Source organism: Pundamilia nyererei, unplaced genomic scaffold, assembly GCF_000239375.1.
Source record: "Pundamilia nyererei isolate P.nyererei 1_Seehausen unplaced genomic scaffold, PunNye1.0 scaffold00136, whole genome shotgun sequence".
Taxonomy (NCBI): Eukaryota; Metazoa; Chordata; class Actinopteri; order Cichliformes; family Cichlidae; genus Pundamilia; species Pundamilia nyererei.
The window spans coordinates 111,011-122,470 of record NW_005187537.1 but is presented as its reverse complement, the minus strand read 5'-3'; the positions used below and the strand labels follow the sequence as shown (position 1 = coordinate 122,470).

The 11,460-nt window shown below is 41.2% G+C and overlaps 1 protein-coding gene across 2 annotated transcripts in view; it reads left to right on the top strand.

Moving 5' to 3' along the window:
* Positions 1 to 10,537, top strand: part of ccar1 (cell division cycle and apoptosis regulator 1) — a 17,188-nt gene extending 6,651 nt beyond the window's left edge. The window contains exons 14-27 of one of the 2 annotated variants that reach the window (XM_013913540.1): positions 10 to 60; positions 996 to 1,162; positions 2,043 to 2,253; positions 3,476 to 3,559; positions 3,646 to 3,834; positions 3,937 to 4,128; positions 4,241 to 4,471; positions 4,550 to 4,679; positions 4,796 to 4,884; positions 4,976 to 5,116; positions 5,251 to 5,371; positions 5,489 to 5,671; positions 6,779 to 6,984; positions 9,528 to 10,537. In XM_013913540.1, the coding sequence (XP_013768994.1) occupies positions 10 to 60; positions 996 to 1,162; positions 2,043 to 2,253; positions 3,476 to 3,559; positions 3,646 to 3,834; positions 3,937 to 4,128; positions 4,241 to 4,471; positions 4,550 to 4,679; positions 4,796 to 4,884; positions 4,976 to 5,116; positions 5,251 to 5,371; positions 5,489 to 5,671; positions 6,779 to 6,984; positions 9,528 to 9,605 (2,073 nt within the window). In that variant the 3' untranslated portion in view covers positions 9,606 to 10,537. The remainder of the gene's footprint in view (positions 1 to 9; positions 61 to 995; positions 1,163 to 2,042; positions 2,254 to 3,475; positions 3,560 to 3,645; positions 3,835 to 3,936; positions 4,129 to 4,240; positions 4,472 to 4,549; positions 4,680 to 4,795; positions 4,885 to 4,975; positions 5,117 to 5,250; positions 5,372 to 5,488; positions 5,672 to 6,778; positions 6,985 to 9,527) is intronic. The other variant, XM_013913541.1, reaches the window with a different exon arrangement.
* The last annotated feature ends 923 nt before the right edge of the window (positions 10,538 to 11,460 follow it).

Here is an 11,460-nt window from a genome sequence, read left to right as displayed (position 1 = left end):
CTGGCAGAGGACCCACAGGAAGTCAGAGACTCCTTCCAGCATCCTGCTAGACTGATTAAGGTATGTCAAACCCTTTAGAATGCACAGGAGCTGACAATGATGTAGTAATCCTATTCCATTGCTGAATACTCAGTGTGGAAAGCTATAAACTGATGTCAGCTCCCTTGTGTTAATTTACCTGTGGTGTATTATTTGTTTCACCTTTCCCTGAAAGCTATTTCTAATGCTGTATAGTACAAACAACAGTGAGATCAGAGATAGATTTTTATTGTCAGAGCTCACTTTACAGTGACAAATAGAGTTGACAGTAAGTTTCTTTTCTTGCTCCAAGTCTGCCTTGATGGCTTTTCAGTGTGCCACCAAGAACCAACAGGCTGCTTCAGTGGGAAAATTAGCTACATTTTTTGGAGGGCGGATCATCAGCATCAGAATTCCTACAAAGCTTGTGGAACTACAGTCACGCACATTAGCCGCCATCTCTGGAGAACAGTTACACTGACAGCTTGTTGGGTTTGCATCTGATAACATAGTTGCTATTGTGGGCCAGTAATATTAAAAGATTAATAGACCAGTGCTAACCTGAATATCGCTCACTGTATGAATGACAACTTCAGGCCATGATGCTGTAAAACGGGGGTTGCATCTTATGTTTGGAGATTTGCAGAGGTGTGTGTGTGTGTGTGTGTGTGTGTGTGTGTGTGTGTGTGTGTGAGAAAGGGGGCGACCTGCAGGGGTATTCATTCTGGCATTTACATTCCTGTGTTATATTTGAAGCATCCTCTGTGTCTGCAAGAGGAAAGGTCAGAAAATGAGAATATTGCACAAATTTATTAGACGTGTGATTATTTGGACATACTGCTGATGCTTTTCTGTTTTTGTCTCTATTCTCTTTGCTCTTTCCACTCTCCGCACCTTTGTTTCCCATATTCCTATTCCCCATTTCCATCTAACCTGTACTCTGTGGCTCTCCTTGCACCTGTCTTTTTCTCCTTCAGTTTTTGGTGGGCATGAGAGGTAAAGATGAGGCCATGGCCATTGGTGGTCACTGGTCTCCATCTCTGGATGGAGCGGACCCAGAAAAGGATCCATCAGTCCTTATTAAGACAGCGATACGCTGTTGCAAGGCCCTCACAGGCATAGACCTTAGTCTGTGCACTCAGTGGTAAGCTCCGCTACTCTCATCAGTATTTATTGTTTTCACTGGTTGTGTTATAATTCTTAACGTTGTAACTAAAATCCTAAATTATCTGTAATGTACTGCATCTTTATGCTACCTCGATACTAAATCTTTCCTGGACATGTAGAGTGTGGTGTTCCGTTTTGTTTTAATTTTTGTTATATTAATGATTATTGTGCTGTTAATTTGCAATCTATTATTTACTATTATAATTTTTTGTGTTGTGTAATGTTATTTTTTTTGGCCTTTTGTGTGTTGTAGTCTTGGCTCTCTCTTTCTGTCACACACTCTTATTCATATACACACATTTCATTGTGATGAAAAACCAAACGCATGGACTTGGTGGCTGGAAGCAGTAGCCTGGACCAGAAGACACTGCCATTACTTTTTGTTTTTCTTTTCTTTTCTTTTTCTATTCTCTCTGTTAAATATCTTACATATTTAACTGGCTTTCACTGTCCTGTTGATTCTGTCTCTCTTCACACAACCCTAATGTAGTACGTCAAGTGCATCCTAGGGCAAATGCAGAGTACTCATCCATAATTGGCTGAAGCTATAATGGGGATGAATTTTGGGGGTGTGATTATTAATTTTTTTAAATTTTTTATTTTCCTGTGATTGTCTGTCAACTTTTTCAAAATGGCTGCCATAACCTGTGCCAACAGTCGGAGAGCTGCAGACTGGGTCCATTTGTCTATGCTGTGTGTTGTGTGGGAGAAGGGTCACTGTAATGACCTGTACGATCATTGAGTGACCTGATGGGAGGGAGTAGCTGTAGAAGGCTCGCCCAATAGCAAGGCTTGCCTTTTATACTGTGCCCTGACCAGAATGTTTCTTTCCAATGCACCTTCTTCCTTTGCGACAGGTATCGTTTTGCAGAGATTCGCTATCATCGGCCAGAGGAGACACACAAGGGGCGGACAGTCCCTGCTCATGTGGAGACAGTGGTTTTGTTTCTTCCGGATGTTTGGCATTGTCTTCCTACCCGCTCAGAGTGGGAGGTGCTGTCACGGCGACTCCGGGAGCAGCTGGCTGAGAAGCTGTCGGCCGAGCGAAAGGAGGCAGATGGAGAACAGGCACTGAACCGCTAATCCCTCTCTTCTCATTTCCGCTTCTCACAGGAAGGCACAGGACTTACAAAAAACAAACAAAAAACAAAAAACCCCAGACACACACACACACACAAAATACAAAGCACACCTCACCTTGCACGCACACAGATATGAACCCAGGCATATTACGGCTCCACCAAACCTCACCTAGGTTTCTTCTGTTTATTCCTCCACCTGTCCCCTTTTCCTCTGCTCCAACTCCTCCATTCCTCCATCAGCACTCCCACCTTCCCTCACATCCAGCAGACACACACAGTGGAAGCAGTGAGACTAGGTTGTGTTGTGTAGGCCCCGGTCGCAAATGGTAAAACAGCTTCCAGTTGCTTAAACACCACAAAATTGGGTGCTAATCTTGTTCAGTATTTTATGTTAATGTTGGCATTTGTTTTGCATTATTATAAAAAGGCATCTGCTTGCAGATTGATTGAGAATGAGTTTAAATTTGAACCAGTGATCAATTGTTAACACTGGGACCCATCATTTACAAACGTACTGGAATCTGTGGAGTCAGTTGCGCTCACATAATGTGTTTGTTGTAGAGAAATGTGTATTTCTATATGATTTTTCACATCAATTTGATATCGTCTGACTTCGAAAAGAGAACCTCCCCTAAGTCCTGCTTCTTGTCTGTTCTTGTTGTTGGATTCTACACTTTCATTTGGACTATATGTAGAATTTGGTTTTTCCAGGGCAGTTGGTTGGACAGAAGGACACATGGCTCCTATCTGACGTAGGTGTATAAAACCCATAAATGGCAATACCCCAGTCATAGAGCATGGTAGGGCCAGCCTATCCTCACTCCGTTTGGAGGCCAGCTTCATTCACCTGATGTACCTACACACCTTTTGGACACACCTCTCATTGATTTTTACCTTTTTTGTGTTCCACAGATTGATTGATTGGCAGCTGGGGGGGAGCATTTCTGTTGTTTTTTTATTATTATTTATTTAATTTAATTTATTTTTTTATAAGAGCTAGAGAGCTTCCCTGTGTACGCTTCAGTAGCAGTGGACTTAAACACAGTCGAGAGCTCACTAGGACAAGAGAATGAAAGACAAATGAGGCCTTGCTTCTTGCACGGATCAACTTTAAAGCTCACTAGGACCATGAGTGCTATGCTGACTGTTTGTTATCCCACCTCTTTCTCTCCCTCTGCCTGTCTCTATCTTAATGATTTTCTGTCAAGGAGGAAGAGGAGAAGGATGACGATGATTCGAAGGACGTTAGTACTCCCACTCACTGGGCTAAACTTGACCCGAAATCAATGAAGGTGCGTAAAGCTGGTGCAGGTATGAGTAGGGACCAGGACGAGAAATGTTCAACTTGCTTTTTCATGTCTGTTTTCTCCACTTGTAGGTAAATGACCTGCGCAGGGAGCTCGATTGTCGCTCTCTAAGCTCTAAGGGGTTAAAGTCACAGCTGATTGCTCGCCTCACCAAACAGCTAAAGGTGGAGGAGCAGGTAGAGGAGTCCAAGGAGCCCGAGAAAGTAGAGACCAAGGATGTGGAGGAAGAGGAACCAGCACGCACTGAGGATGACAGAGAGGTACAGATACATTTTTTTTTTAAGCCTTTTATATATAACAAAATCTTTTCAGTAATTAAGGTTAATTTTAAATTCCACCTGATGGATACTTTTGTCTGTCAGGAGGAGGAAAAGAAGAGGCAGGAGGAGCTTGAGCGCCAGCGGAGAGAAAGGCGCTACATCCTTCCTGATGAGCCTACCATCCTTGTACACCCAAACTGGGCAGCCAAGAACGGCAAATTTGACTGCAGTGTCATGTCCCTGAGTGTGTTACTGGACTACAGACTAGAAGACAACAAGGAGCACTCATTTGAAGTGAGAATTAATGCTCTGGGGTTTGTTACAAAGACCTGCAAACACACACATGTGATGTGTGTGTTTGCTTTCTTTACAGGTTTTTTTAATATACTGTCTTCTTTCTGTACAGGTTTCTCTGTTTGCTGAGCTTTTTAATGAGATGCTGCAGAGAGATTTTGGTTACCGCATATATAAAGCCCTCGCTGCGCTTCCTACCAAGGATGAGAAGAAGGAGAAGAAAGCCAAAAAAGAGGCTGAAAAGAAAGAGGCTGAAAAGCGTGAAATGAAGAAGGAGAAAGAAGAAGAGAACGAAGAACCGACAGCAAAGAAGACCAAAGACGATGAGGAAGAGAAGAAAAAGGTTTCTGCAGCTTTTCAGGTTTTTACTGTTTGTCTGGTAAATGTGAGTTTTTATGTCATTGTCATTTTTTTTAATTAGTCTGAAGAAAAGACAGTGAAAAAGGAGGAGTCTCGAGATGAAGAGGAGAATGAAGATGATGGCAGCACAGCCAATGCTGAAGAATATGATCCCATGGAGGCTGAAGATGCAGATGATGATGATGATGATGGTACTATACTCTTCTTGATTAAATGAATGATTTGGAACTGTGTACTACTTGGGATATTTTCTTTTCACAAAGACACAAAATGGTTTTAAGAAATAATATTTCTGATTGTTTATTAGACAAAGATGATGACGACTCCACTGACAGAGACAGAAAAGACCGCAAAGATGACCGAAAATCATCGAAAGAGAGGTCCTCCAAAGATAAGGTTGGCTCTATGTTGTTATAGACACGTTGGTGAGGTGTAGATGTTGTTCAGAAAGTTGTTTTTTTAATGAGCGTGGTTGTCGTTACACTAGGAAAGGAAACAGATGATCACGCACAACAGGGAGCTGCTGATGGCGTTTGTCTACTTCGATCAGAGCCACTGTGGCTATTTACTTGAGAGAGACCTGGAGGAGATCTTGTACACACTGGGACTGCATCTCTCTCGTGCTCAGGTGAAAACACAAGCACATGGTCTTTCTGGTTCTGTGATTCTTACCCTGTCAGACCTTCTTTTTCACTTTGCTTTAAGACACGTACCGTCAGCCTTACTGCTCAGTAAATCTGTCTTGTTGATTTCTGTTTTCAGATAAAGAAGCTTTTGAACAAACCTGTTGTCAGAGAATCGTGTTACTACCGAAAACTGACAGACAGGGGAAAAGATGAACCCATTCCTTCTTTCAATGAAGCCCAGATTGAAAATCTCACAGGTAAGCCTGAAGATATTTCTATTAGTGTGTCCTTTAATTTTCCATAAATTTCATTTAAGCAGGATAGAGCGACGGATGCCAAATGACTTTATTTTGTATCACATTTCCTTTCTTAAGGTAACCGAGGACTGCTTCCTGCTTCTAAAACTCGTGTTCAGTCAGAGGCCAGCGAGTCTGGTAACCTGATCGTGTATAACGGAGCTATGGTTGACATCGGCAGCATGATGCAGAAGCTAGAGAAGAGTGAGAAGGCGAGAGAGGAAATAGAGCAGAAGCTTATGTTGCAGGATGCTAAAATGGGTACGTTTTGGATTGCATTATATGTCCTAAACTGCAAGCTACACTCTGTGTCAGTAGTCCCTCGGGACAATGATCTGGCTCAATTTGAGCATTGCTACAGAGAAGCTCAGTCTCACTTCATTCTCCGGACCGTCCTTCTGTGATGTCTGGTGAAACGTGAACTGGCACATTGTATGTTGGATGGCAAAGAGGAGTCTGCAAAACTGAGTTTATTGTAAATTCAAAATGGAAACTGTGGAAATTAGTTAAAAGTTTGACTGTAACATAAACACAAACACAGTCTTCAAAGAAAAGGCAGGCAGTGTAGGACTGAACCTTATTTTCCTAGCAGAGAACAGACAGATTTACATGGCTTCACTACAGTATACGTGCAGGAGTGTAAACAAGTTAGAGCATATGTAGCATATTATTAATCTACAGGAGAGGAGTCTTCCTACTGCCCTTACCCCATATTTTGCCCTTACCACATGTTTGTGAATGTTTAATGTTGGCATTTATAGACGCTGATGTTTACTGCCAGTCCACAATGTCCACGACTGAGCTGTTTCTTTGCTGTTGCGAGGATACCGCCACATTGGTTGCTTATGATTACACTGACATGGAAGAAATACTAAAACACAGGCATTCATAAAACATTAATGAGAGGTTACTGACCAGCTGTGCACATATTGTATAACAATCGTTTGTTAATCACAAACTGACAGCACAGACCTTTGTCACCAAGATGGTGGACTAACTTGAGAGGCAGTTAAATGTAGTGTATAGTTACGATGATTGGACGTTTTATTAGGTACACCTTGCTAATGTTAGGTTACATTCGTTGGCTGTAAGGAGTTGTTTTGGTGTGTGACAATCCCAGTAGATCAGCACTTTCTGAAATACTTCTGCAGGTCATCTCGACCTTGTTGCTAACATGTAACTGGCTGATTAGATATTTGTGTTAATGAGCAGTTGGACAGGTGTACCTAATAAAGTGGCTAGTTTTTACAGACTTCAGTGGGATACGCTGCGGTTTCCAGTTCCGATTTCATGTTTTACTGTGACCAGCGTTTGCCCACTGACCTGCTGTCTCTGTGATCCTGACTTGGTGTTGATTCTTTATCGCAGACGAAGACGCAAAGGTTAAAGCTCAGCTGGATCAAGCCAACAAATCTTTGTCGAGGGAGCTGGAGGAGGTGAAAAGCACTCTGAGCCAAACCGAGCAGACTCTGAAGACTGTGGAGGAAGAGAAGAAAGTCTACCGCGAGCTCCTGAGCAAATCAGCAAACTCACTGATGTCCACTGTGAAAGGAGTGCTGGAAGTGCTGAAGAAGGTGCAGCATGTTTAATCATAATGTCCTCCTGATTTCCATACACCTGTGGTCCTCAGGGGTCAAAAATGGCCCCATCTGGTTTGATTGATACTTAATTAACATGAAGTGGATTTTCCCCCCACTTTTATTTAAAACTTAATTCAAACATTTTGACACTATTTCTTTATTCCATTTCAAATTTATGTCTGATAAAACCTCATTTATACGAAATGTTTCTTTGTTTTCGGGTAAAAAAATAATTAAATGATCAGTTATCGTGATTATCGTTTCACAACCAGAGTCGGTTGTTTTAACAGATTATCACAGACGGGTTTATGTCAAAGTTAATTTAGAAAGCTGTTTTTAAACTACAAGTTTTTTACTGGCAGCAAATAATCACATCTGTTGTCCTCTGGGCTCAAAAATGACCCCGTTTGCTTTGACTGTTTATAAAGCAACAAGTATAAAATATCCTCCATCTCTGTGTTTCAAGGTTTTATTCAACTTTATTCCAACTCATTACCTGACAGTTTTCTATGTTTTGGCATGGTAGGAACACCAGCGCATGGGTCTGAGTGAAGGCAAACTTTCATGAGAACAAAGGCGTGTCCATATTTGACCCAAGTGCAGGAGGAAGCTCAGGTTTATTCCTCTGCACTGGTCCCATCATGGACAGCTTTCTTTTCTGCAGTTGCAGGCCAAGGGTCATAAACAGTAAACAAGTTGTTACAGGTGATTGTTTTCTTTTGGAAACCTTCTGCAGTGTTAGGGACAACTTGCGTGCCCTGACTGCAGGACAGACGGTTTGCCATCGCACACGAGCATGTTCCATGTACAGCTGGACCTGCATCACATGCTGCCCATGTTTTTATCTCATAGTTCCCTGGTTTACTTGGGATGTTCTGTTGGAGGGGACAGAGTCCTCTGAAGGGGACTTGGTGCTCATACAGTCACATCAGTACCAGGATCTTACATCACAGCAGGAGAAACACACCCACTTGTTCCATACACCTCAAATGGGAGCACGTTTGTGTCATGAACGACGATCATCCATTGTGTCTTTATCATGAAATTATATCACTTTTGTGCTTCTGTGATTAATCTTGTGTCACTTTTAAAACTTCTCTACCAGACTCAGGATGTCATAAACTGGCCGTAGCGACTCTACTGGATGCACGGCAGTAAGAATCAACATGCCCACATATGCCTACAGCTGCATTCGGTCCATTTTTCTTCCTCTCTCGTTGTCCCTCCTTGTTTGTCATCGAGTTGGCTGTAGAGCAGGTCATCTGCTAATTGGATGGTTGTTGGTTCAGTCTCTGTGTGCTCTAGTCTGGAGTTCTTACCAAGGTGTCCTTGGACAAGTTACTGAACCCCAACTTGGTCTCTGATGCATCCATCAGCATGTGAACATTAAAAAGCAGAATACAAGCAGAATACACTGTGTGTAATGCTTTCAGTACTCGAGTAGAAAAGCCACTGAAGGAGTATGGGACCTGGCACATGTGCTTGGACCGTGATAGATTGTCTTTCTCTGTGACGCTCGAGAGATTCATGCATCGTCTGTCACTGGGAAGGATAGAGGACCAGATCAATGTTTCCTCACATTACTGCAAATATTCCTCTGTCTCAGCTGACTCCTCTTTCTTGTTTGATTCTTTGTCTTCATCATAATTGAAATGGAAGATGTGCAGTCCTCTGACACATCTTCTATTTCAGTTTCACATTCTGAAACTTCAAGAAGCCCAGTCACTTTCTTTCCAAGCTCCTCAGACTACCATGTCCTGGATGCCTGAGAACCTACTTGAACATAGTTCAGATTCTTCATCACTTTCCTTCACTTCATAGCCTTCTTCCACTTCTGCTGGTGGGTGATGTCCTTTTTCAGAGAAAGGGTAGCATGTGCTCTAAATATTGACAATATTTTCTTTATCTTCTAACCCTGGATCTTCCTGAACATTGATTCTTCCTCCTCATTATACTAGAGGACAATATATGCTTTGTTCTACTGGTCATTGCTTTGCACAACATGGTTAAAAAAAAAAAGTATGCGCACAAGCCTCCACTTTGTGTATGTATTATTGTAGGGTCTACCTTACAATATGAAGCACCTTGATGCGACTGTTGTTGTGATTTTCCGCTGTGTAAATACAATTTAATTGAATATAGAGCACTTGTCTCCTAATTGTGCTGCCTGCTGTTGTTGTTGTGGTTGTTATGACCATTGCTTGACCCCACACATCAGTGATCCAAGATGTTTGAAAGCAGTATGGTGTGAAAATATGGCCCCTTGCAACACTTTGTACTTTGAGGTCATTTTTGTCCACGAGGACCACAGGTGTTATAAAATCCAATTTAAAAACCCCATAAATAAATCAAATTACTTAAAATTTATTCCAATCATGCGTAGCATAGTAATGAATAACTTCTGTTATTTTCAGACCATTTGATGAATAAAAAACACATTTCTTTAGAAGACAAATGACCCAAGGACAACACAAGGGTTTGTTTACCTCGATGGAGGAAATGAGCTCATATTCACTTTACTGCTTTTTCCTTTTCAGGATCAGGACATAGACGAGCCTGGCAGCGACGTCGCCGCTGATCACAGTCGGACATCCCAGACGAACGGCGCAGATTAATAAGTGACAGATTTCAAAGGAATGAAGCTGATCAGTACTGATCATCTTAAACTGTAAATATTCACTACACGAGTAATTTGACTGTGTTATATTTGAACCCGTTGTCTCCCAAGTATGTTTAATTTAATGAATTAGTTCCCTTGTAATAATTTGACCACCTCCTCTGTTTCTGAGGAGTTACTTTTCTTACTTAGAGTAATTTTAACAATGACAAAGCTTTGAAGCGCTTATTTTCAAAGTGAGTTGAGTTGCTAGCATCTTTTTGCCATCGCATTTGCTTTGCTAAGGCCGCTCAAGTGCCACTCTGTAGATTTAAATGCAGGCGTGTGTGTGTTACTTGAGTCTTGTTTTTTTTTTTCTTTTTTCTAATGAGCAATAATGATGCTATTTAATGTGCGAGAGTATTCATAAAATATTTAAAAGAAGCTAATTTTGGATGGAAGGAAGTGTTGGAGTGTTCCCGTGTGCTTCAGACAGAAGCACTTCCTTAACCAGCCCCTCTTTATTTCTCACAGCACTGCTCGGTTTGTAGTCCTTTTCTTTGGCTGGTTTAACAGGTTTCTGCAGGATTTTTTCCCCCACACACACGGCTATGCATGGTTCCTGCCTGTCATGGACTTTTTTTTTTCTGTCTCATTGTATCCACCAACTTCTGCGCTGACACTTTCATGTTTTACTGTGACCAGCGTTTGTCGTGTTTTCTGCTAAAGGAAACTAACACATGAACCAAAAGTTAAGCTTAATGAATGTGTGTTCTGCTGAAGGAATGAACACTTGAGATCCATCTCTAAATTGTGTGCATTGGTTTGGGTTCTTAACAAGAGGCACAGTTGCGTTTTAAATGTGCTCCAAAGCAGGCGATTTTATTTTTATATTGAAAATGCGCTCTATGGATGTCTTGTGCAAGAGTAAAGTGGTCCATTTTAACACTACCGTGTGTCTGCATTTCTTTTCCCCACTGTTTGTGTCACAGCAGGTATTTTGACTTGTCTTTATAGAAAAAAATGTTATTTGTTTATTTGCAAAGATAAGAGCACACTGAAAGAGATGAAAACTTAATAGAGCAGCTGCTGTGTGGGTTGCAGTGTTACACTCCTGACCAGCAGATGGCAGTAGAGTTGTAGCTACTGGAAACTAGATTGATTTGAGGGATTAAACCAGGTTTAGTCCAACTCGTAGATTAGTTAGATACATGTTAGACAACTTTGTGAGCATTTTTAAGACATAAAATTAAATACAACCATGCCAGCAGTGCAGTTTTAACAATCTGTGATACTCCCGTTAACCGCAGTTCCCTCACAACAAAGGATAGAGAGAAAAAAATGACTCATAATTTACAAAATAACTATTTTATGAAATCCACGTCATCATCCATAAGAAGCTGAGAAACATGTTAGTTGCAGGAGCCAAGGTGATAGTTCCATTTATATCCTCAGCACCAGGAAGCTTTTCCTGTTTAGACAGAGCTTTTTCTGGAGGAGTAAACACAACCGAGTAGGTAGATGCTGCCACTCTGACTCATTCAGGTCAAATGGTTATTAAACTTTCTGATTTTCTTAAAACAATGCATACAATTCCCTTATCAGATTTCAAAGATCTCTGATAATTACTCTGGTGTGATGATTTTATGAAGTTTAAAAGATTTTGTTTTTTGGTAGCAGTTTCTGTTCAAGCTCAGTAATAATGCAGTAATGGTGGTGTAATAAGGTTAAAACAAGCGGGTAATGGTTTTGAAATGGGAAGTTACTACTACTTAATTACAGTGTTGTCCACATAACAGTAAACTAATTCTCTTGCATCAACAGTAACAGTAATAGTACAGTAATATTACATTGAAATTTATGTTATATCCAAA